Genomic DNA, 25,803 nt, shown 5'->3' with positions numbered 1-25,803 from the left:
AGCGGGAGCACCCAGCAACTCACACAAATCTTCCTGCCTTCCCTGGGACCAAGGACCCTGGAGGGAGACTCTGAGGGCCCCGCCCTAGGAGAAGGCTGCTTCTCTACTCCTCTCTTAATATGCGAAGAGCTCCTACAAATCAATAAGAAAAATGGGTGAAAGATGTGGACAGGCAATTCCCGGTAGGAGAAAAACAAATGGCCAGTAAACAAGTGAAAAGACGCAGAACTTCGCTAGTAATCAAGAAAAGTGGCGGGCGGTGGCTCACGCTTGTAACCAGCACTTGGGAGGCGAGGCGGGCGGATCACGAGGTCAGGAGATCGAACACGGTGAACCCGTCTCTACTAAAAAAAAAAATAGCCAGGCGTGGTGGTGGGCGCTGTAGTCCAGCTACTCGAGAGGCTGAGAAGGAGAATGGCGTGAACCCGGGAGGCGGAGCTTACAGTGAGCCGAGATTGCGCACTGCACTCCAGCCTGGCGACAGAGCGAGACTCCGTCTCAAAAAAAAAAAAAAAAAAAAAAAAAAAAAAAAAAAAAAAAAAAAAAAAAAAAAGCTAATTGAAATGAGAGACATCATTCTTCACCCACCGGAGAGGCAGGTGCTAGAAGTATTACTGTGTACAGGTGTGGCGCAGCCAGGGGAGGCAGGTGTTTCCTCAGGTGCTGTCCCCCACCCCTGCATCTCACACCAAACCTGCACATAGTAGGTGCCTGGAAATACTTGCTTCATGCCAGATAAACAGGGCTCCTCTCTGCTCACAGCAAGTCTCAGCGGGGCTGCTGCCACTGCCTTTGTATCCTTTGCTTTCACTCCTCCCTGTGGGTTCAGCTTCTAGTCTCACCCCTACCCCCCCAGCTCCCTTGCCCCTGGGGTCCTCACGCTTCCTTGACAGAGGCTGGGGTCTCTGGGCCTGGCCTCTCACTAGGGGAATGCTGCTTCCTGCTTCAGGGTTTCAACTCTCTGCGACCTCATGGCTGGTGCCATGGGTGCACTGCAAAGCTCAGGGTGGGGTGGAGTGACTGTGATGGACATGGGGACCTCCAGAGCTGGGCGGCCCTGGCTGTTATCTTGGCTTCTTTGGAATCCCCTGGAATCCTCCACTGTGAGAAGCTCTAATAGTGACCTCAGCCTTCTTGCCCTGATGACCACTTCCATCATCCAGCCCCAGAACTTCTGCCTTTTCTCATTAATTCATTCCCTCTCCTACCTTATCCATTCTAGCTGGGCTGGGTGACTTTGGGCTTTATAGCTGCATGTTCTGTCTCTGCTCCTGGCCTTTGCCTGGGCACTTACCCCTGACAGGAGCACCCTCTCCTCCATTTCCTTGGCTGACTCCGACCATCCTCCAGGTCCCAGCTGAGAAACCCTCCCCTCCAGGAACTTCCCCAGACCTGGGTTTGCCGTCGCTCTCATGTACTCCGTAACAGTCATTCATTCATTTCATTAATTCCTGCAGCAGGTGCTGGGGCTGCAAGGGGGAATAAGGGAGATGTACCCGGGCAGCTGGGGTGCCCTAGGGTCCTGCAAGTCACCTGTCATGACCGGATCCCAGGGGAAAACCTATCTGAGAGTCAGGGACAGGGGACAAGGGCCCTGGGTCAGCCCGCTCTGGGAGTGGCTCAGCCCCCTCTGGGAGTGGCTCAGCTTGCTGCACTGGGAAGGGAGGCTGGGGTGGGTTGCAGGGCCATGCCCATGGGGTCCGGGTCCAGATGTCTTTCTCTGCCTGCTCCACCTGCGTCCAGTGCTTCCAGAGCACAGGGGAGCTGCCTTTCGGGAGGAGATCAAGGGAAAGAACGCGAGCCACACTTCACACGGCCGCAGCCCCGGGCATCTGGCTCAGCCTCCTGCCGTCTCACTTTGCATGTGCCTTCCTGTGCAAGGCAGCCAGCGGGAGAGCTCCAGCCTGGGATCCCCAGCAGTCTCCTCTCTCGGCTCCCTCTGTCCCTGTCCCCCATCTTTTGAGGCATAGCCTGGCCTATCCTGTGCCCCTGGCTTCCTGCCAGTCTTCTTTCCAGTTCCCCAAGCCGAGGTGGATGCAACCTTCCTTTCTGCATTCAAAGGGCATGAAGTGATTAAGACCCAGTCCCTGCTCCCTGTGTAGCGGGGCAGCAGGGCATAGCGTGGGGGCTCCGTGCATCTGTGCAGGAATCCAAGGCGCTGGGGGGCTGCTCAGGGACGGCTTCCTGCGGGAGGTCTTCCTGGGGAGGTCTATTTCCCCCCAGGGCGCTCTGGCTGGGGCTCATGGGTGTGCATTTCCCTCCAGCTCACTGACCCTCAGCCTGGTCTCTTCATGAGGCCTCATGGGGCCAGGACTCGGGGCAGTGGGGGGAACCCAGACAGACCTGGTTCCAGAGGTAACTCCGTCACCATTGCCTTGGGCAAGCTGCTTAGATCTGGGCCTTGGTTTGCTTGTTTTAAAATGGGAGTAAGCCAGCCTGCTGCGCCTCCCTGCCATGAGGATGAAGCTCGGTGACAGATGCCTGGTGCCTGGCACCACTGGCCCCCGCTGCCTTGCCTCTCGCAGATGGGCGCCCCTTCAGGAAATATCCCCTAATTATGAAGTTACAGATCTGGATGGTCACATGGGGAAGAGCCACATTCATTAGGAGACCCGGGCACACAGCCTGGACTGTGCCAAGCATCTCTCCGTGCCAGCTTCCTGAGGACCGCAGGCTCAATAGAGCACCTCCCTGCATCTTCCTGGTGGCAGATTCCATCTGCCAGACCCTGAGGAGCCGCTGACTGGGGAGGGCTTGCTCGGGACCCGCCCATCCCTGGCAACTGCCCCGAAGCCCTTCACCCTGGGTTTGTAATCTCTGCTTTAAAGAGGACTTCAATCCCTTTCCCCTCCCCCAGCCCTACCCCCAATGACCAATCCATTCGCCAGGGCCGTGATCCAGGAGAAAGCTAATTAAAGAATTTCTGCTCTTGGCTCAGGCTGGACATAGAAGATTCCCTTTGGTATTCCTGGAGTATCTGAAAACAGGTGGAGAAAGGGGGCATCAGATAAGCCCCGGGAGCCTCCATAATAGGATTAATCCCCCCAAAGCCAGCAGGCATCAAACAGCTCTCCTCCCGGGACCACTGAGAAAGGGCTCGAGAGCTCGGAGGATGTGGGGCTGTTCCTAACCCCATGGGTCCCAGACTGTAGGTCCCCTTGTCCCCAGCTCCCCATGAATGGGAGACCGTGTTCCTCATGAGTTTGGATGGAGTATCAGCCGTTTCTGCATAGTTCTCCAGAGCAGGGGACGGTGCAGAGACCTGGCCCCAGCAGCTCCGGTGTGGGGAGGCCCCACTTCCAGGGCTGCCAGCAGTCACTGTGATGACTGGCATGTAGCAGATGCTCAGTCAAGTGCGCCCCTCCCTCCCGCCACTCACTTCCCTCCGGTTCCCCTTGCCCCCCTCGTCAGCTTCTTTTCTTTCAAGGCCCTATTTACCTCTAGGAGACTTTCATCAACCAACCTCAACAGGCAGCACGTGAGCTCCACGGGGCAGGGGGCTCTCGGTCCCATTCGCTGCGTGTTCCCCATCTGAACAGGGCCTGGCATGCAGTAGGTGTTCAATAAAGGCTTGGTTGGCAGTCACATCCTGAGACAGGGTAGTCTCTGCTCCCAGGGAGCTTACACTCTTGCTGCCTTCAGAAAACATCCTGAGGGGCCAGGCGTGGTGGCTCACTCCTGTAATCCCAGCACTTTGGGAGACCAAGGTGGGTGGATCATTGAGGTTGGGAGTTCAAGACCAGCCTGGCCAACATGGAGAAACCCCATTTCTAGTAAAAATACAAAAATTAGCCGGGCGTGGTGGCACACGCCTGTACACCCAGCTACTTGGGAGGCTGAGGCAGGAGAATCGCTTGAACCTGGGAGGTGGAAGCTGCCAAGATCACCTCACTGTACACCAGCCTGGGCGACACAGCGAGACTCCATCAAAGAAAAGAAAACGTCCCAAGGGTCTTTGAGGGATCACAGAGCCCCCACACGTGGGTGGGGTGAGGGCCTTAAAGCCTGCCCTCCCCATCACTCTGAGCTATGGCCAAGCTGGGTGTAACCCTGGAGACAGTCAGGGTGTCCTCACCCGCTTCAGGCAGCTGGCCCCCATTTCCCTCTGCAGTGCCTGGGGCGGGGGTGATAGGGAGCATTTAGACCCGCAGCTCCCTGCGCAGGGACCTCCTGGGGCACTCGCCTGCATCACAAGAATAAAAATGATAAAAACCTGCCACCGAATTCTGGGTGGCAGTAAATTACTTAACACCTGAAACAGGTTGAAATGTGGCCACCGTGGTTTTAATAAGCCCATCTCTGATGCAGTGCTTCCTCGCGGGGCCGGCCGGGTCTCTTCTCGAGGCATAATTTCATCTCGTCCCAGGCTTGGCAGCATTGCAAATAAGATTTCACTTCCCCTGTAAATCTCCGAGGGGGGAAGTGCAGGATTTCATTTGTGCTGTCAGTTAGCACTCCAGAGAGCCTGTTTACTTTGCCACAGGAGGAGAAGGTCCTCTGGAGGTGCTGGACAGGGTGGCGGGTGGGGAGGCAGCAGTGTCAGCACTGGAAGGTGACGTGGGTGCAGCGGCAGGGAGGCAGCAGCATGTATGGGGGGGTCCTGGAAGCACCCCTTATTTGGGGTGCCTGAAAGTGGATGAGCCAACGTCAGACCCACGGAGGCAGAATTTCAGGGCCAGCTGGGTGCCCTCCCATGTGTCCGGGACCCTCCTAGGCTGGGTGATAAGACTCAGCCACAGAACTTGGGTGTGGGGGTGTGGCCTGGGGTGTTAGACCCCTCCCGGGTTTGGACGCCTCTTCTCCAGGATGCTCGGTGAGGCCAGAGACCCCTCCTGGGAAGTAGGGGCAGGAGAAGGGAAGCTTCCAGAACCCAGTGGTAGCCAGGTAAGGGCAGTTTCCAAGTACAGGAAAGCAGCCACGGAGGGTAAGGTATCATGCACTCTTTCTCCCGTTTAAGCAGAAACTTTTTAGTCCTGAGTCTGACAAAACAGATGGAGTCAGATACACAAAGCCGGAGCCCCGGGACTTGAGGTGCCTCTTGGCCGCAGGGCAGCCATTCGGGTGTCTTACCCACACATGCCGCTAATCTCAGTGATAATGCAAGTCCTGAGAGATTTGTGGGGAAGGAAAGGGCCCAAAGTGGCTTGGCTGGAGGGTGGCATGGTGGGGGCTGCAGCAGTGGTGAGGGGTAGGTTTCTTGGGGAAACACCCCATCTCCTGGCATCCAGCTGAAGACATGGTGTCAGGGCTCTTTGGGGCCAGCAGGTCCGCTGCAGTGCCTTTGAGGCACTGGCCAGCCCTGCTCGCTCTCCTGTAAGGACGGGAGGCTCACTGCCCCTCCAACCACCCAGTCCTCTTCAGAACAGGTTATGTTTGGAGGGTTTTCCTTTCATTCCTGAAATGCAGGTCCTGGCATTTCCCTCCTGTGCGGCCCAAACCTGGCTGAGCCTCCAACTCCCCTGGGGCGTGTATTAAAACCTGAGATGTCCCCCACACCCACCCCCCATCCTGAAGCCTAAGGCTGCAGCCAGCCTGTCATCCTCTTCAGCAGGCCGTGGACCTGGGAGTGTTGCGGGGGTGCTTTGGGGAACAGGCCCCACCCTGTACGGATGCCTCTCTGTGCTGGACCTGGGGGCACTTTGCTGCCTGGCTCCGAAGGTCCTGCCAAGAACCTGGGCCTCCCTGCAAGAAGTGCCAACCAGCTCAGCACCTGGCTCCGTCCCTGGTGGCCAGGAATACGGGAGAAACCCCCCAGGCGGCTGTGCTGGGGGTGGGGGAGGCCTACACTCTCCAGGCAAACTGTAGGCAACCCGGCCTCCCACGCCCCCTCACAGAGGCTCCGTCACAGCCATAGCGTCGGTGCGGGTGGTTTCTGAGCTGGGCACTCCCAGTGGGTTTACCTGTGTCGTCCCATCTCACCTTCCCAACAGCAGTTGGGGATGGAACTGTTATCATGTACACATGGAGGTGGAAACTGAGGCACAGAGAGGATGAGTAGCACAGGTGGTAACTGGTGGAGCCCATGGGTTTAACCCAATACCCAGGGACTCCAAGGCTCTGCCCCAGGAGGGCAGTGGTGTTAATCCAGTGGTTCCCAAAGGCCTGTGACTGGGGCCCCTTTCTGGGCAACACCTCTGTTAGCTCCAGGGGCTGAGGAACACAGTTTGAGAACACAGCCCTTCTTCCCCAGTTTTGAGGGCTCCACAGGTGTCCCCAGATTTGTGGCGCTGCCACACTTGGGGAGGGTGAGGTAAAGTCAGGAGCAGGACTTCCTGGGGGAAGGGTGGGTTCACTGGGGTTGGCAAGGGCTGTTATGCTTGGAGAATCATCCTCCTTGTACTCACATGGATCCATGGAGTGATTGGCTGATTGATTTACTGTTTATTGACTCACTCTTCATTCCTGTTTATGGGGCCTCCTGGTGCCAGACCCTCTGGGGATCTGGAGGTGTGGGGGGCAAGACCTGCCAGTCTGGGCCCAGCCAAGCAAGGCGCTGGAAGGGGTCACCTGTGCGAGTAAGAAAGGCCAGCAGAGGCGCGGGAAACTAGCGCAGCATAGACCTGGAGTCTGAGCCACACCGGGCCTGGGGGGCGTCGGGGGTGGTGGGCAGAGGGTGGGACTGCACTGCGGCTGGAGTCTGAGGGGGGCAACGGGGATATGGGGGGACACAGGGCCTTCCTGAGTGGGGCGCAGAAGTGGACCTGCCCTCCTGTCTACCTCAGGTGGGCGGTGTGCCAGGCCTTCCCCATTGCCTCCTAGTCCTCCTCATCCATGGAAACGTCCTCTGTGGAAACCTGGTTCCCCAGAGAGCCTCCCCAGCCCCACCCAGGCTAGGCCCCAACTCAGCCACGGAGATTCCTCCCCACTCCTCCATGAGGCAGGAATACACCAGCCCCAGCGAATAGTAGGCCCTCAGTCAATATCTCCTGGCTGGCTGACTGTGTTCCAGAAAGAGCCCTCGGCAGCTCCAGAGAATGGGTCTCAGGTGAGGGAGTGGGCACCCCTCCTAGGCACCCACTGTGCGCTGGGTCTGAGGGAGAAGTTGGAAGAACAGCCTGGGTCCTTTCCTGGGTGGTCACACTGTGTGCCACACCTTAGAGTGGTCTCTCTTGGGCTGCTCCTGCCCCGGCAGGACAGGAGGTGAGGATGGAGGAGAGTGGGGCAGAGAGCACCTTTGGAGCCCGCGTCACCCCACCCAGGGCCACCTGCCACCGAGAATTAACTTTGCTTCCTTGGAATATGAGGAAAAACCCCTTAACTGTATCCAGACATGAAATCAGATCTCAGGCAGAAGTAATGAGTTCTTGTTTTATGTTAAATTTAGCAGAAACTGCTATTGTTCTCATGGAAATTTTGTTCCTTCCTGTCCCCCTCCCTTTGGGGTGTGAGAGAGGCAGATGAGGCTCCAGAGCTGTGAGTCTAATGGGCACATCTAGGGGATGGGGGACGTCTTGGGTCGTGGCATAAGCTCATGTCCCCAAACTCCCGGACAGTCCCACTTTTATCCCGGAGCCACTTGGTTGCTGGAGCCTCTTCCAGGATAACCCACAGCTCCTGCTGACACACTTCTCCATGTAGAGACCCTGTCGGAGTCTGCGTTCAGCTGTGGGGCCCCTCGTGGTGACTCAGGTGTCAGTAGACCTCTGGGGCCTGTGGGTGGGGACAGAGGGCCCTTCTTCCTGCAGCGGAATCATTTTGGTTGGGACGGTGCCCAAGGGAACAGTCTCCATCCTGCCCGGCCACCGCCTCTGAGCCAGGGCACCCCAAGAACAGAGCTGACCCTCGGGGGCAAGGCCTGGGGAGGGGGTGAGCTGACCCTCGGGGTAAGGCCCGGGGAGGGGGTGGGCTGAGCCTCAGGGGCAAGGCCCGGGGAGGGGGTGGGCTGAGCCTCGAGGGCAAGGCCCGGGGAGGGGGTGGGTCGCTGAGACCACGTGTGCCCCGGACACCTGGCCCCTGGCCCAATGGGTTGCCAAGCCGAGAGTCAGCAGCAGAGATGACCGTAAAAGTTAAATCTTTCTATTTATTTCAAGAAAGAACAAGGCAAGTGGACTTGGACATTTTCTATGAAAACAGACAAACAGAAAATAGGACCAAGTAGTTAATCACATTCATCTCAACATTGAAGTTTCAAGGCACCTACAAGAAGGAGGCCAAAGGGCGGTTCGCAGTGCACTTTGGTTTGTGTTGTTGTCGTGGTGGTGGGTGTTTGTGTGTCTCGGTTTTCTGGAAACCCTTGCCTGGTGGTGAGGTTGGGAGCGAGGCAGGTGGGCATGAGGCCAAGCTGGTCTGGGCCCCGCGAAGCCGGGCCAGGTCAGCCATCTGGTCGCATGGCAGCGGGCGGTAGTGGGGATGGTCGGGCCCGTCACTCAGGCCCCTGAGACCACTTCCAAGAAAAAGAAAGGAGACAGTGCTGCACCCGGGTGGCTGATTCTGGAGGTGAGGGAGGCTGGGGGGCATGGGAAGTGGGGGTACCGGCACAGGGGCCCCTTGGACACCAGACGGGACCTCGGTCACAGGCTTGGGAGAGATCAGGCCTGCTCCCCTTGACCCGGGCGGTTAGCTGGCGGGCTTCTTGCCTTCTGTGGAGCAGAAGGACCCACCTCATTCGCTAGGGGCTGGCCGAGGACCCCTCCCTGGTCTCCTCCTCCTCTTCAGACCACCGGGAAGGGGATGATGCTGTGTGCCACTCCAGAATGCTTTACAACGCCACATGAGATACAAATAACCTGTTAACATCCGGAAAGGAAATTACTGTTGGTGGCTCTTAAGACATTCCTCTGCCGTGTTTATAGGGGGTACGGGCTCTTTTAGATAACTTTCATCTTTGGCCTCCCTGTTCACACTTACCTCCTGGCTCCAGCCACAGAATCCCACAAGCACCCCTCTCTCTGGCTAGCCTATTTCGACGCCACACACCCACTCCACCCTCCGTCACCTCTCTCCACACTTCTCTCACTCTTGGATGACAAGCCCCGAACGCTGCGCCATGTGGCTTCCTCCCCATGGCTCTCAGCCTCTCCTTATGAGCTGGAAGGCACCAGGCAGGGTCCTCGGAACCCCCTGGTGGCTTGCTTTGGGTACCCAGGTGGGCTGCTGGCGGTGTGGAAGTGCGTTGTGTTGGGGAAAAACAGTCTAAGGCTAGTTTTGGGGTTTTGTGGGGGTGTCTTCTCACCTGCGTACTCAGAACTTTTGAAAATGGGACTAGCCCGAGGACAGGTGGGCTCAGAACATTGCAAGCCTGCGTTCCATACAAGAAAGGTGAGAGAGGCCTGGAGCCGCCTGGCTCCAGGGAGATGAACCGCTGGCGGCCCCGCATCCGCCATGGCTTTGATTGTCGGTTTGTGGTGCGTTTGTTTTTTCCCGTCTACAGAGGAAGCCGGATGAGTTCCTCCAGGTGGGTGGCTCCGGGTGCAGGGATTCTGCGGGGGCGGCAGGCAAGGCAGCAGGTGTCGCCTGGGATCTGGATTTCTTGCAGCGCCTCTGTGGGGCCCTCCCCCAAGTCTGTCCCCCTTGTCATCCACTCAAGGCAAGTCTTGGAGAAGGGAAACTGAGTCACTGACGCAGGTTGGGGCAGCCACCGGATCTCTCAGAGTGGCTACATTTCTCCATCTGGCTCACAGCTGGCGACACGTGGATCCAAGGCAGGGTGGAGCGAGGTGCTTCCGAGAGGTAAAGCTGCCGAGATGAGCCCCACTCTGTGCCAGCTGCTGGCAGGGCAGGTGCAGGACGAGAGAAGCCCGTTTGTTGCCAACACTCGTGCCTGGGCCATCCTCACTGAGTGGGCAGATGGCAACTGGGGAGGAAGTGAGAGGAGGAGGCGGCCTCGTTCCGTTGGTGGCAGAGAAAGGATTGAGTACCCCTGTGCGCCAGGCACTGTGCTGGGCCCCAGTGACCCTGGGAAGGGCAAGGCGCTCACTCTGACCATCTACCATGATGAGATTTAGGGCTGGTGGAAGCAAAGACCTTCCTTTGAGGACTCTCTGGTCTTAGGCTTTGGGCTTTCAGGTGTAGGGAGGCGGGGGGGCCAGGGCACTGTGCCTGCTCAGATGGCCACAGTGCTTTGGGGGCTGGCTTTGTTAGGACGTGGGGCAGTCATCCCACCCACAGGTTGCCCTATGCCCTCAGCACACCCACACTCTCTCCTGGCACAGGCCGGGCATTTCAGTGACAAGGGGTGGGAGGGGACAGTGACAATGGTCTCAAAGAGCCAGGCCCTGGCCAGGGTCTCCAGTGGGTACCAGAAGCAGGAGCTGTCCCAAGCAGGGGTCTCTGGGGGAGATGTGGAGAAAAGATGAGGCTTTGGCCAGACGCGGTGGCTCATGCCTGTAATCCCAGCACTTTGGGAGGCCAAGGTGGGCGGATCACCTGAGGCTGGGAGTTCAATACCAGTCTGATCCACATGGAGAAACCCCATCTCTACTAAAAATGCAAAATTAGCCGGGCGTGGTGGTGCACGCCTGTAATCCTAGCTACTCAGGAGGCTGAGGCAGGAGAATCACTTGAACCCGGGAGGCGGGGGTTGCGGTAAGCCGAGATTGCACCTTTGCACTCCAGCCTGGGCAACAAGAGCAAAACTCCGTCTAAAAAAAAAAAGAAAAAGACCAGACTTTGCTCTGTGGCTTCGGGGGTCTCCAGGCACACCTGCAAATCTGTTATGGTGAGAAAGGGGGCCTGAACCCCCCTTTTGGAATTTCCAAAACCAGGGAAAACCCACAGATTAAAAATGCTGAGGGAGGGGGAAGAGCAAAGGGAGGGGATGGAGAGCAAAAAGAATCTTTCTGTGAGTTTTTAAAAAGAAGCAAATATGGGCATTTCAGGCACCTAGTTGGAACATTTCAAAAGAAACAGTAAATGCTTAAAACCACAGAGTGAAAAGTGCCCCAGGCGCCGTCCACCGGTGGTGATGGATGGATGGATACAGTGGCAGCAGCGGCAGCATGAGCGTGTTGGACTGCACGTGGGGTGGCCCTGGCTTAAGAGACAGGCCCAGGACGCAGCCTGGGCTTCGGAGCTGCAGGGCCCGGGAGGCGCTCTCTGTCAGCCCCTCCGGCGAGCCACAGGTGCTGAGTTTAGACTCTGGAAAGGGGGTGGCACATATCTGTACTTTCTTGGTGCCTCTTGGACACTGCGGATGGGTATTTTGCAGCCTCTTTGCTGGCACAAGCGGCTCTTTGGTGGGGTGGGACTGCCCTGGCTTGGGGTTTTCAGGGGACACCAGTGACTTTGAGCAACATGGTGAACTTCTCTTGATATCTGCTCCCTTTCAGTGTCCTGGGGGATGAGAAAGCAAGGGTGGGAACCAGGATCTTCTAGTCAAAGCACCAGACCTTGGGAGGAAAATATCTGCCACGTCCCCATCTAGTGCTTGAATGCTCCCAGTGATGGAGAGCTCACTGCCTGCTTCCTTTGCTGGGCTAGATTTTCTCTTCCCTGACCTTCAGTTTTCCCTTTACCCACTCCCCTTTTACTGGCCACAAGGAGTGGATTGGAGACAGACCCACCCAGAACAAAGGAAGCAGAAAAGCCCACGGCTCTAGAGTCCTACTCTCTAAGGACTGGATGGGCCACTTGTCCCAGAGGCCTGAGCCCCTTCCCCTAGGGCAGTACTGGAGCCTCAAGCCTGAGTGCTCTGGCCCATTTGGTGTTGTCTTCAGAGAGCCTGGCTCCCCAGGGAGCCAAGCCAGGGCAGGTGCCCCCACCTTGCACCCCCACCCCCCCACCCCACCCATCGAGGCCCAGAAAGTCCCTGCTGTGCAGATAGCCACTTGGGGCAGGTTCATAAACCATGAAAAATCCCCCTTTCCCTTCACCTCCAAGGAGTTTAATCTCTCCTAATCAATTTAGCAGACTCGCTTGGTTGTAAACGGTAACGATTTGCATTTTTGAGCCTTTTTATCCCTCCTTAAGAAAAAAAAAATGCCTCCTCTCTGCACTCGGGAAGGCCGATGCACGGCTGCGAATCGCTTGTGAGTGCTCACCCTGGCGCCCATCCAGGGGCAGGCAGCAGCGGCCATCACCTGTGCCGATCGAGTATGAGGAGGCACGTGGACGCCGCCACTGACCCTGGCGGCGTCCTGGCCCTGAGAGCAGGGTCTGGCCCTTGGGGGCACAGGTCCCTGCGCCCGGCCCCTCCTGCCAGCACTGCCCCCGCTCTCCCCATTGCCCTCCCCGCCTCTTTGCTCCCTTTCTGCCGCATCCAATTCTCCTTGTTGTATTTTTCATAAGTGCGAGGCTCAGAAGCCCCAGCCTCCTCTCTGGCACGTTCAGCAGGAAGCAGGTTTCTGAAGTGGGCTGGCTTTGGGACTCAAGCTGCCATTTTCAAGGGGGAGGGTCTGCTCTTTCTCCTCCTCTCCTGGCTCCTTGGCTCTAGGGCCGGAGGTGAAGGAGGGAGGCACAGGTTCGGAGGCAGCCTTGGGTCCCGGCCTGTCCTCCGCTCAGGCCCTGACAAGCCCCTCCAACCCTTCAGGGATCCCTCACCTGACTTGGGCCAGCTAGAACCTTTCAGCACCAGCAGCGAAGAGAGGCCCCCACTTGGCCTCTGGAGCGCTAGTTTCCTGAGTGACGCTGGACCCCTCCCTAGCACACCCCCCACTTTACAGAAGGGGAAACAGAGGCCATATTCTCACCAAACCCTCTTTCCCTGCACCGCTCGAGAAACATCTCCCCGACCCCCTCCCCAGCTCTCTGCCAGGCTTTGTTAGGACAGGGCGGGGCTGGGCTCAGAGGGAGGGTTTCCCAGACCCCCGGGGAAGGAGGAGACCCGGTGCCTGTGTAGAGGGAGGGAGAAGAGGCACACTGCAGGTGTGGGCTTTGGGCTTTGGGAGAGTCAGGTTGGGCCCCTCCTAGCTGCTGCCATCTTCCCAGGTGCTGTCCCCTCCCCTGCCAGCGTCACCCAGAGCCAGGAAGGTGCAATGCCCCTGCTCTTGGCTCCGGACCTGCATCCTGGCCCTGGGTCAGGGAAGCCCCGGCTGCTGCATGCACCATGTTAGTGTGGAGCAATCCCCAGCCTATTTAGAGAAGATGGAGGCTGTGGCGGGAGGCTGTGGGGAGGGGGAAGGAGAAAAGGGAAGAAAACGAGCTTTTGATGCACATCATGTCTGCGGAATTGAGTATGACTAATTAATAGATTTTATTTTTAGTAATCTCTTAAGCATTCCATACGTTGGGCCCCACGCCTGAGCTGAGCTTACAAGAGGCCTCATTCGCAAAATGCAAATGATTCCCGGCCTGCTGGTGCCTTCTCTCTCTCCTTCCTTGCCTTTTCTTTCCTTTCCTTTTTTTTTTTTTTAGGGGAAATTTAAAGGAAAATTGCCATGTAATAGAAAAGAGATTCCAATCACTACATCTAATTACCACGAAGGGTAAACCACTTAACCAAAGAAGTGTCGTGGGCTTTTTTTATCTTTAACTTTAAACCTGCCTTAAATGCCACAAAATGTACTCATCAGTGCTGAGGCTGCTGAGGTTGTTCTGGCTACTTAGAGGCTGTGAGGGTCAGCCCGGCCATGGACGTTCCCTTGGAAATGTCGGCTGTGCACGGGAGCCCGGGAGAATTTAGACAGGCCCGGAGTTGGCATCCCAGGCCTTGCGTCCTCACACATGTCTGAGGCGTAGGGGAGGCTGGGTGTCCTGAAACATCTCCTATCTTGTGGTATGAGACCAGCTGGGAGGAGCTGGGCCAAGAGGGGATAGGGTTTCAGAATGGACCTAGCTTCTGGCCCCTCCCTGGCTGAGGGGGCTGTGACACAGCAGATATTTGGGGGCTTCCTCTGGGAAAGCCCAGAAAGGACCCTGGGAAGGTGTCAGGATAGCTAAGGAGCAGAAAAGATGAGAAAGTCAGCTCTAGAGCTAGGTCCCAGGGCCCTGACTGGGTGGAGCATCCACCTTCATCCACACTTAGAACTCCAGGGGGCGGGTGATCCCCACGATGAGGCAGGCAGGGTCTGGTAAGAGGGGCCGAGTCCCGCCCTCGCCCAGTTAGTGCAAGAACCAGGAGCAGGAGACTCGCGTGGTCCTGGGGCCCAAGGAGCTCTTCTGGGCAGCTGCCAGGGGTCCTGCCTGCCTGGGCCTGCTCTGTGCAATGGGGGGGAGGAAAGCTCATCACCTAGGCCTTGTCTCGGAGGGCGTGGCTGGGCACAGGCTGGCTCCGAGCTCTGCCTGCTCTCTAGCACTAAGTCCCCCGCGCTCCTGCCCCAGCCAAGCAGGACCTTCCCAAGCAGCTCTCACGGTCCAGGCCACCTGCTGTCCCCAGATGCCTTCCTAGCCACTAAGGGCATGAACTGACCTGTCTAGGGTGGGGAGAGGAGACAGGGGGACCCAGGTGAGGTGGGGACAGTGTGCTGGCAGCACTGTGTTGCAGATGGGCGGGACTTGGGGGAAGACAGTGATCAGAGTGGTGCCCTTCAGGGAGGGGGGGTCTCATTTTAGAATCAGCAGAGACCTGGGACTTCTGTCCCCTGTGCCACCATGGCACACCTCGGGCACACTCTCCTCCCAGACATCCCAGGTGGGCCCTTCTGCTCATCTCGGGGCTGGGAGGTCCATGGTCCACTGGGAGGACCTACTTGTTTTTTTTTTGAGATGGAATCTCACTCTTTGCCCAGGCTGGAATGCAGTGGCGAAATCTCGGCTCACTGCAGCCTCTGCCTCCGTGGTTCAAGCGATTCTCCTGCCTCAGCCTCCCGAGTAGCCGGGTAACAGGCGCCTGCCACCATGCCTGGCTAATTTTTGCATTTTTAGAGAGATGGGCTTTCACCATGTTGACCAGGCTGGTCTCAAACTCCTGACCTCAGAAAATCCGCCTGCCTCAGCCTCCCAAAGTGCTGGGATTACAGGCGTGAGCCACCACGCCCGGCCTGGGGCTGACTTTTATACAGACCTGACATTAAGGCCTGGGGAGATTTCTCTCTTGACCTTATTGTGTGAGAAAATGATTCAGGCAGGAAAAGGAAAAACACGTCTAGTTTCGAGTGAAACGTGCCCATGCTGCTCAGCTGTTCCCCAGGGCTGGGGAGTGGACCTATTTTGTGGGCTAGCCCCCCCAGGCCGCGCTGGGAGCCTGCGCCCATTTTTCTACTTTCCACGTGGCTGTCGTGTCCGCTCCTTTCAGCCCCATCTCCTCACTGAAGGCGCCGGTCGGGCCTTTTAACGTAACCCCTGCCCCGCTGCTGCTTCTGCCTTTGCTTTTCGCACGGCGGCGGAGGCCGTTTGAAAACAGCACCACCAGGCGCTCCCAGCCCTCTCATCCTCCTGCCCTCGGACCAGCATCTCCTCTTTGACGTTCCTTTTCCTTGGCGCAGAACAAGCGGCACAATGACAGATGGTGACCCGGGCTCCCCGACTACTGGGACGCAGGCACGTCGGAACCCCAGGCTCCGCTCTTCCCCCCTCTCCAATTCGCTGTCATTATTTCATCATCGTTTTAATCTCATGGCTCACCACACTGCACTGTCAGTTGATAAATGAATGATAGCGACATGGATTCCAGAGTGAGGAAATAAAATCTTAGCTCTTCTGAGGGCCCCAGTCAGGGCCCTTTCGGAGGCTGGCATTTTTAGAAAGAGATCTGGTCTCTCCCTCTAAAGAAAGAGTCCCAGGGGTGGGCCCAGCTGAGTTTTCTACTTTCAGGGAGGGACTGCCATCACCCAGGGTTTTTCCGAGAATTTTTCTTTTTCTGGGCTTTGTTTGAGCAGCCATGGAAACCAATAGGTCTAATCAGCTGATATTTAAAAAAAAAAATCCCTGCGCTAATTACCCATCCTAGGAGGGAACATTCAGCACATGGTAAATGCTCAGAAAGTAGCTGTTAAGGTGATTGCACGTGGTGGGGGAGGGAGACGAGGACACTGGAATCAAATAAAGCTTTTATCTATATCAGAAAGGAGAGCAGCCCAGCGCTGGCCAAGCTGAGCTAGGATGGGACTGGCAGCCCCAGCTGCGACACCTCCCTAAGCCACCCGTCTGAGACATACACACCTCAGCCTTTAGGAACAGCAGTAGCCCCCGGAGACCAAGTCTCCTCCCCCACCTCACTCCCATCCCCAACACATCGTCTACTTACTCAAGGATTTCTAGGAGAAAGCAACACTTTCGCAATTCTATTGTTCAGGAAATGGTAAGAACTGACCCAAGAAGAATGGTAAGGACCGTGCATGTGGCTCTATCTACCCATCTGTACTTAGAGACACCGCGACAGGGATAGACAGGCAGACAGATGCACCTCCAGGTGGCAGGGAAAGCTACGGCTTCCGCCGGGGCTTCTACGGAGCATGTTGCATGGAACTGAAGAGGGCTTCAGCCTAGGAAAAAAAAGTTTGTTGTTTTTTTTTTAATCGACTACATGATTGTTCAAAGAATGCAGTGAAAGACGCCATGTTTCTGCAAATCTGCAAGGGAAATGGTATGGAATGAGCCAGGGGAGAGATTTCAGGACCATATCTCCAGGGCAAAAGATCTTTTCTTCCCTCTCTCCTTTGTGAGGAGCCTGAAAACCTTCCATCGCGTTGCCAGCGAGTGGCCAGCGGTGGGAGAGCTGCGTGGGAGCTTTGAGAGCCGGCTGCTTCTCCCTGGCAGTTCCTTTGTGATGGCCCTGAACAGAGCATGAGGTGTCCACAGATGTTGTACAGGTAGTATCCTTCCAGTTCAGGGGGAAAAAAAGCAAAACAAAACCCAACCCAGCCCTTCCTGTGATATTATTTTTAGTCTTTCCCTCCCCAACTGGCATAACTCAGTATAAATTATGTCTTCAACAATGTCGAATTCCCCCTTCTGCCTTCTATTCTTTTTAAAAAAATTGTCACTGTTGTGTTCTACAAAATCGTCAGCCCTCCCCAAACTTTGCTTTCTGCGGGGGAAGTCACCCGTGGAATTTCTCTTCCTTGCTCTCTCGGATTGCAGCAGGCTGAGCAAAGCCACGTGGCCATGCCAGGGCAGCTGGGGCTGAGGCGGGGCAGCCCGGGTGGGCAGGCATCATGTGTAGGAGTAGTCTATGTCGGGGATGCCACCATCCCGGTAGCCCCGCGTGGTGCCGTAGCCAATGGTGTGTGTGGCCTTGCAGAGGCTGCTGCCGTTGGAGGGGAAGATGGTGTGGACCACGTACTCATCTTTGGCGCGGTACGGGTTGATGGGCAGCATCTGCAGCCCGGGGCCACGGATTTCCAGGATGGAGTTGTCCTTCTTGGTCCCTGACTCCATATAGTCATCCTTTTTCCTGCTGCCCCGGTTGTAGGCCCTCTCCCGGGTCAGCAGCTCGCCAGCCTGGTGCACGTACCAACAGATGGCCCCCAGGACCAGGAAGAGGAAGACCAGAGCCACGGCCCCGCCAATGATGCCGGCCAGGGGCAGGCTCACCATGGGGCCGGCGTTCTGCTCCTGGTTGAGCGTGGTGGTAGGGCCGTAGCTGTCGGCCGTCTCTGCCTTGGCACACACGGGTGTCTCATCAGCTACGTAGGCATTGCCGGTCTCCATGGTGACCATGCAGATGATGTAGGTGGACTTGGGCTCCAGGGCCGTCAGCAGGTACTCTGTCTTGTCCCCCTGCACCAAGGTCTCCGTGATAGAGCCCACAGCCGGGCTGTGGCCCAGGCGCAGCCAACTGAGCCGGAAAGAGGAGGCGGGGAGCGTGGCCTTCCACGTGATGTGGATGGAGTCTGCCGTCAGGGCCTTCACGTGGATGGCCAGGGTCTTGGCGCCATCACCTGTGGCCATGGGGTAGTCAATGTTGGAGTCAGGGAGGCGCAGCCCTGGCCTTTTGGCCTTGAGGGTAAACAGGGAACCCTGGGGCGTGGTGGCGGAGGCGTGGTTGCTGGCCGTGGTCTTGGTGGCCGCGTTGGCCATGCCGCCCTGTGACCCCGTCTCAAAACACTCATCCATCTCGCTGGTAATGTCCTTGATGGCCATGCCCCGGACCTTCTCAGGGCCCTGGCACATGAGGCCCCGCACGTTGACCACGGCTGCCCGTGCCTTCACCCAGTCCCGCAGCCACATGAGGTTGCAGCCGCAGAACCAGGGGTTGTTCCTGAGCAGCAGCTGGGCCAGGTTCCCCAGGTCGTCGAACAGGCCACGGGGCAGCGTGGTCAGGTTGTTGTTGGACAGGTCCAGCCGCTCCAGCTCACGCATCTTGGCCAGCGTGTTGTAGGGGATGTGGCTGATGGCATTGTCCTGCAGGTAGAGCTTCTGCAGGTGGGCACTGGGCAGGTTGAGGGGTGGCGCGGCCAGTGAATTGCGCACCAGCGAGAGCTCCGTGAGGTTCTGTAGGCGGCTGAAGGTGTCGTCAGCGATGCGCTGGTTGGCCAGCAGGTTACCATCCAGCACCAGGCGCCGCAGGCTGTTGAGGCCCTTGAAGGCATGCAGCGGGATGGTGGAGATGCGGTTGTCATCCAGCCGCAGCTCCTCCAGCGTGTGCGGCAGCCCCGAGGGGATGCTGCTCAGGTGGTTCCGGCTCAGAAAGAGCAGTTTGAGCTGTTTGCTGTCGGCGAAGGCGTCCTCCTCAATGCTGACGGTGGACACAGAGTTGTCATCCAGGTGCAGCTTCTCCAGCAGCGGGATGCGGGCCAGCGAGTCCCTGGCGATGGTGCGCACGTTGTTGTCCTGCAGGTGCAGCTCCCGGAGGGAGCGGGGCAGGTTGATGGGGAACTCATCCAGGTCATTCTCGTATAGGTAGATGACCTGCACGTTGACCTTGGTCTTGAGGTCCTGGGGAATGCCGGCATTGTTGATCTGGTTGTTCTGCAGGTAGAGGGTGGTGGCGTCGTCAGGGATATCCGCGGGGATGGATGTGAGTCCCCGGTCATTGCAGTAGATGAAGCCGTTGTCACAGCGGCACACCGAGGGGCAGGTGGTGCTGTCGATGACCTCTGTCAGGAAGGCGATGAGCCCGTAGCAGAGGAACAGCCAGTCCCGCAGGTCCATGGTGGCTGTGGTCATCACGACGGTGGCCGTGACAGTGGCAGTGGGTGTGGTGGTGGCAGTGGCAGTGGGGTGTGCCACCACCATGGTGGATGGCTGGGGGCGTCCGGCCCCACCTGGCCTGCAGCCTGAATACCTGCAAGGAGCACAGGACAGGGGCAGTGAGAGGGAGGCGGTGACAGCGACCCCAGGAGTGAATCGTGCATTCCCTCCCACGTGCCAGCCTGCACCAAGGGGTGACCGAAGTCCGGTCCTGCAGGGTGAGGTCAAGCTGGAGGAGTGGCCTTTGTGCCAGGTTTATGCCGCAGGTGATTGCTCCTGCCAAGGTCAGACTCTAACAACATCTGGCTGACGTTAAATCGTATCAGGAGCCAAGAGGCTGCCCATTAATGAGACCTGTGCTGCTGTGGCCCTCCTGGAATGTGATCCGGAGCCTCAGGGAGGTTAATTTAGCGAGAGCCATGAGGCAGGTTTGGTTTCTTCTCTCAAGACTTCACACAAAGCCACTTTATGGCCAACGCTAAAGGTACCAGTCAATATGGATGGGATGGATTTAGGGCGTGTTCATAGCTGCTGTTTCCCTGGCACTGCACGAGGAGCAAGCATTGCTATCTGGCTCGGACCCAGGGTTCAAAAGGAAAGCTTGTTTCTGGAAGGCCCAGGAGCTCAAAAGGGGGGCGTCGCCAGAACCTGCGGGAACGAAGCTGTCAGTGCCATCATTGGCGAGGAGTGGAGAGCAGGGAGCTTCATTGTCTGGTGTTAAAACATGTCCTGTTGTCACTCGTACATTCTACAGACAGAAGAATGAGGTGTCAACAGAATCACTTTCTCATGTATTTACAGAAATCTCTTTTCATCAGAGGTGCCTCCCTGGCCCTGGGTTCCGAGCTGTGTGGGAAATTATCCCACACCTTGCCCCTTTCTCAAATCATGAACTTTCAGCTATTCAAAAAAAAAAAAAAAAAAAGCGGTCTGTTTTCTTGCATTTAAAGGAATGAGACAAATAAAAGGAGGGAGGCATCGCATCTGTACTCTGAGGGAATTGGCTGCAAGGTGTAATTTTGGATTTCACAAATGGAAAAATTGCAACATAGATTTTTCTTATATTATTTTACTGTTCATAGTGGTAAAAAATCAATTAAAGAGAAATTGTCTTTCAGTCTCAGTGAGGAAGGTGTCTTCATGCAGCCAGCAAAAGTCTGCTGTAAAACACTGGGTTCACGGAGGCTTTTCAATGATGGGACATGATGGCCTCTCGGAGCCTGAAGTCCCAGCCTGGGAGGGCAGCCCTGGTGTGCAGAGCAGAGCCGGCACCTGCTCACTGAGCCAGCAGGGACCTTACTTTCATGCCCCAGGGACTGAACATCTCTGTTTCTCAACCAGGCCGAACTTTCTGTCTTCTCTGTCCTTCTCTGTTCCTGAGCTGCTTTTTCTTTCCATCGAGCAAGCCACTCTTGCAGGACCCAGCTCAAATGTTACCTCCTCTGCTAGGTTTTCCTGAGGCCCCAGATAAAGCTTCCCTCTGCTCTCCCCATCCATCTGTCCACCCTCCCATCCACCTACCATCCATTCATCCATCTGTCCACCATCCATCCATCCATCCATCCATCCATCCATCTGTCCATTCATCCGTCCATCCATTCAGGCATGCACCTGTCCATCCATCCATCTATCATCCATCTACCTGTCCATCCATCCATCCATCCATCCATGCATCCACCTGTCCATTCATCCATCCATCCATGCATCCACCTGTCCATTCATCCATCCATCCATTCAGGCATGCACCTGTCCATCCATCCATCCATCCATGTATCCACCTGTCCATCCATCCATCTATCCATCCATCCATCCATCCATCTGTGTATCAATCCATGCATCCACCTGTCCATCCATCCATCCATCCATCCATCCATCCATCCATGCATCCATGCATCCATCCATCCATCCATCCATCCATCCATCCATCCATCCACCTGTCCATTCATCCATCCCTCCATTCTGGCATGCACCTGTCCATCCATCCATCCATCCATCCATCCATCCACCATGCATCTATCCATCCATCCATCTGTATATCAATCCATGCATCCACGTGTCCATCCATCCATCCATCCATCCGTCCATCCATCCATCCATCCACCTGTACATTCATCCATCCATCAATTCAGGCATGGACTTGTCCATCCATCCATCCATTCATCCATCCATCTATCCACCTGTCCATTCATCATCCATCCATCCATTCATGCATGCACCTGTCCATCCATCCATCCATCTGTCCACCATCCTTCCATCGTGCATCTACCTGTCTATCCATCCATCCATCCATGCATGTATCAATCCATGCATCCACCTGTCCATCCATCCATCCATCCACCCATCCATCCATCCATCCATCCATCATGCATCCAACAGAGCTTTATTGAGCATCTACTATATTCCAGGCCCTGTTGTAGCCACTTGAGATTCCATTCTGATGGGATGGATGATAGTTCACACTATAATAAAGACTTTGCTAAGAACTTTCCTAATATTTAAGTCATTTAACCCTCCCAGCAAACATGAGGTCAGTGCCCTTAATCCCATTTAACAGATGAGAAAACTGAAGCTCAGAGATCTTAACTTACTCAAGACTACTTGAGAACCAGGTAGGAGGAACCCAGGCCATCTGGGGAGGAGGCCAGAATCTTGGCAATCTTGAGGCTTGCAGCACTCTGTGGGTTGCAGGTCACACTGTTTGGTGACTGGTGTTTTCATGTCACCAAACTGCAAGGGCAGGGACTGTGGCCAAGCTTGGCTTTGCATCAGTGACCATCCAACGACAGAATGGGCCCTGCCATGGTGAATGTCTCTGCCACTCACCCCTGCACACTCAAACGCTCCCTTCACACTTACAGGGTCTCTGCCCAGGCAGCCACCACAGTCATCAAGGTGGCTGCCAAGGCGCTATGCAATCCTATGTGGCACCCCTGTTGGCCTTGTCCACTCCATTCCCCTCTCACTGACTGCAGCAGCCAGGCACCCCCCGGTATCCCCAGGGCCCTTGCACGTGTTATGCTCTCTGCCCGGACAGCTCATCCCCAGATCCATGCCTGCATCTCCTTCCAGTGAGGCCTTTCCTGGGCACGCTATCGAGAATTATAACTCCCAGATACTCCTCTCAGTTCCTTGCTTGCCTATAGTATTTACCACCAACTAACACACTACGTGTTTTGTCTTTTTTGTTTTGTTTTGTCTTGTTTTGTTTTTTGAGATGGAGTCTTGCTCTGTCACCAGGTGGGAGTGCAGTGGAGTGATCTTGGGTCACTACAACCTCTGCCTCCCAGGTTCAAGCAATCCTCCTGCTTCAGCCTCCTGAGTAGCTGGGACTACAGGTGCGCACCACCGTGCCCAGCTAATTTTTTGTATTTTTAGTAGAGACGGGGGTCTCACCATGTTGGCCAAGATGGTCTTGATCTCTAGACCTCATGATCCACCTCCCTGGGCCTCTCAAAGTGCTGGGATTACAGGTGTGAGCCACCGCGCCTGGCCCTTTTTTGTTTTTATTGTCTGTCTCCCCACTAGAAGGTACGCTCTACAAGGGCAGGGATTTGTGCATCTTATTCATGGTGTTTCCCACGTGGCAGATGCTCACTGAAGATTTCAAAGGAGAAACTGTGATGGACTCGTTCTGTAGATGAGGGAACAGAGGCACAGAGACCTGTCCATGGTCCCCTGGCAGGAGGAGGTGGGGTCTGGATTCCACCCCAGGGCTGTGTGGCTGCAGGACCCCAGTGCTTGACTCCACACCGCTGAGGGCTGTGAGTCCCTAGCCAGCCCAGACACAGTCCTGCGGCCCAGGCTGAGCATTCTCAGACCTTCATGGAGGTGCCCACTCTCCCGTGAGCCTCCTGCTTCCTTTGCCCGGGGCATCCCAGGCTGCCCTGGCCCTTATCTGACCACCTCACCTTTCATCACATCGGGGACTGGGAAGGACACTGGCCCAGATCGTGGGAGAGGATGGGCTTGAAGGCCAGGTCAGCATGCAGAGCTAGACACATCAGCCTCCGGAGGATCAGGAAAAGCCTAGGCAGTGGGTTGACCTCTCTGGCCAGACCTCACCCACTCCCCTTCACAGGCAAGGGTGCAGAGGTTGCCGCCTACACACAGGTCCACAGCCCTCATTTCACAGCCCAGCAGCCTGAGACTCAGAGACATGAGGGGCCCAGCCAAGGTCACAGCCAGCCCAGACTTCCCACTGCACATCTGTCCCTTCTGCACCAAGCCAGGCCTATGAAGGTTATGGAGCCGGAGGTCCTGCCTCAAGCCACTTATGAGCAGACAGGTAGCACAGGGCAATGCTAGAGACAGGAGGACACAGGCCTGCTCACGGGTCACCTTGCCTCAGTCTCCAGGGTCAAGTCTGAGTCTAGGAGCACCTCTGCCAGGGGGCCCCCAGCATCTGGCTGGAGGATTACCCCCCACCTGGTCTGTTGGCTGCTGAGTCCTGGCATAAGGGATACAGGTGGCCTTTGTACTCAGCTGTTTCTGAGCAGTGCCCTAAGTAGGGGGCAAACTTGTTAAGGCCAAAGCCAAGGCAAGCCACCGCATTCCCTGGCATGAACATCTGTTCCCAGCACCCGCTCAGCTCATGGCCACAGTCCTCAGCCTTCAGAGGCTTCAGCATCATAATAGAGTCTAAATTGCACCTTTCAGAGATGCTTGATGGATAACCAAGAAGCATTTGGGAGGCAGGGACCCAAGGCCTTTCCGCTCCACTGTCCGTAGGCCTCATCCATCTTGGCCAGAGGCTCCCCTGCTGCCCCCATCCCCAAGGCCAGCCTGAGGCTGAGCCCTCTGGCTCCAGGAAAGTAGGGCGGGACTTGGCGGGGGGAGGAAGATAGCATGCCTCACCAGAGGAGTCTTTAACTGCCTGGGTGCCTGGTTGCCTTTTTATTCCCTTGTTGTGTGTTTCATAGTTTATGTGGCCATCAAATTAAACCTGGTAAATCACCCATCTTTTATGGGATCGCTTGTCGCCCTTGCATGGATCCCTCAGACTTCAGCATGGTGTGAGTTACGACCTGCCAGCTCCATGACTGACAGCCGGATCCTTGGCGGGCCACAGGGGTGGGAGAAGGGAGTGGTGGGATGGCTCAGGCTGTAGGTGTCCAGGACTCCTCCGCTTAGCTGGGGGCCCTGGGGCATTATTCTTGGCATTACTCTTGGCTGTATCAGTCATTGGCCCCTGCCAACCTCCAGGACAGAGAGGCCTGAGTTCAAGTCCTGCCTCTGCCACTTTCAGGTCGTATGATTTCTTTTTTTTTTTTTTTTTTTTGAGACAGGGTCTCACTCTGCCACCCAGTCTGGAATGCAGTGGCTCGATCATGGCTCACTGCAGCCTCGACCTCCCCAGGCTCAGGTGATCCTCCCACCTCAGCCTCCTGCGGAGCTGGGACCACGGCCTGTACCACCACACCCGGCTAACTTTTGTATTTTTTGCAGAGATGGGGTTTTGCTATGTTGCCCAGGCTGGTCTTGAACTCCTAGGCTCAAGCAATCCTCCCACTTCAGCATCCCAAAGTGCTGAGATTACAGGCGTGAGCCACCACGCCGGGCCTCGGGCTGTGTTATTTTGAGTAAGCTGCTTGCCCTCTCTGAGCTTTGATTTCCTCATCTATAAATGTGGTCATAATAGGGGCCCTTACATGGGAACTTACAATTCAGGATTCAGACATTATATGTGCAGAGTACCCCCTCCTGAGTGCGATCTGGATGCCCCCAACACATCCAGTTTAAAAGCTGCCCCAAATCTCTGCCTCCCCAGACACACAGCCTAGCTTCTGCAGTAGTTGCCCGTCTCTACTCCCCTGCTCCTGCTGTGCCTTCAGGACAGGCTGACCCCTTATCAGCCTCTGTGAAGCTGAGATGTTGCCCCCTGCCCACCTCAAACTGTGTGGGTGCAACCCTGCCCCTCCCCCAAGCCATGCTGGCAGCCTTGACCCTATGTCTGGGCCGCACAGAGCTGGTGGATGGGGCCATCAACCATCCCCTCCTGTGGGGCCGCACCAGCCTCCCATGGGAGGCCCTCAAGGCTGGGGGCAGAGTGGAGGAGTCCGGGGAGGTAAGAGGGTTTTAAATGGGCCTTCGTCACCAGGTCATCCAGTGGCCAGAAACAGTTCACTACCTCCTCCACGCCACACTCACTCCCACCCCTGAGAAGTCCTGAGGCTTCTGTCCCTCCCCTTTCCACCCCCTCTGCAGCCCTCCCCAGAAGCTGTGCTCAAGGTGCTTTAGACCCTTTGTGGAGCTGCTGCCCAGTGTCACGAGTGGGGAGAGGCCGGCAGCCTCCCGAGTTTCCCAGGTCTGGGGGAGCAGTAGGGAAGCTGAGTGTGGGTGTCTGCACCCAACTGCAAAGCCTTTATAAGCCAGTGACACCAAGCTTCTTCCCCACCCCTCGTGGTGGCTTGTGGCCCACTGTCTGCTGCTCAGCCTTTGCTGGGGACCCTGCTGCTGGCTCCTGGCCCTCATGGAACCTGGGGATGCTATTTTCTATTAACAGACATGTCCCAGGAGCTTCTGGAAGCCAGCAAGGAAACAGCCCCCCATCCCTGTTTAGCCTCGCTCCCAGGTCTCATCTTTCTCCTGCCCCATCCCTGGGATGGGGGCATCTCAGGCAGGGCCAGGTGGGGAGAGGAAGTGTCCTGCATGTAAACTCTGTGTGTAGGAAAGACAAGCACATGCTCATGTGCATGGATGCTGGTCACGTCTCCCCCACCCCCACTTGCCTCTCAGCTTCCTTCCTGCCCACCTGCCTGCCGCTGTCCTCAGGAATCTGGCTGCCCATGTGGCCTGGCACTGGTATGTGGCCTGGCACTGGCGTGTGGCTGCTGCAGTCCCTGGGGTCCTTTGGTT

The 25,803-nt window shown here is 56.5% G+C and overlaps 2 protein-coding genes across 11 annotated transcripts in view; one reads left to right on the top strand and one right to left on the bottom strand.

Annotated features, from left to right (window-relative positions):
• MACROD1 (mono-ADP ribosylhydrolase 1) overlaps positions 1-25,803 on the top strand; it is a 169,782-nt gene that overhangs the window by 33,015 nt on the left and 110,964 nt on the right. The window lies entirely within an intron of this gene.
• Positions 8,003-25,803, bottom strand: part of FLRT1 (fibronectin leucine rich transmembrane protein 1) — a 91,320-nt gene continuing 73,519 nt past the window's right edge. For 3 of the 6 annotated variants that reach the window (XM_030811027.1, XM_030811028.1, XM_030811029.1), the window contains exons 3-4: positions 16,061-19,042; positions 8,003-9,793 (exon numbers count right to left, since the gene is read on the bottom strand). In XM_030811027.1, coding sequence (XP_030666887.1) covers positions 16,969-18,993 — 2,025 coding nt within the window. In that variant the 5' untranslated portion in view covers positions 18,994-19,042 and the 3' untranslated portion in view covers positions 8,003-9,793; positions 16,061-16,968. The remainder of the gene's footprint in view (positions 9,794-16,060; positions 19,043-25,803) is intronic. The other 3 variants (XM_030811030.1, XM_030811031.1, XM_030811032.1) reach the window with 3 other exon arrangements.

Source organism: Nomascus leucogenys, chromosome 4 (assembly GCF_006542625.1).
Source record: "Nomascus leucogenys isolate Asia chromosome 4, Asia_NLE_v1, whole genome shotgun sequence".
NCBI classification, from domain to species: domain Eukaryota; kingdom Metazoa; phylum Chordata; class Mammalia; order Primates; family Hylobatidae; genus Nomascus; species Nomascus leucogenys.
This window is presented reverse-complemented; position numbering and strand designations above follow the sequence as displayed.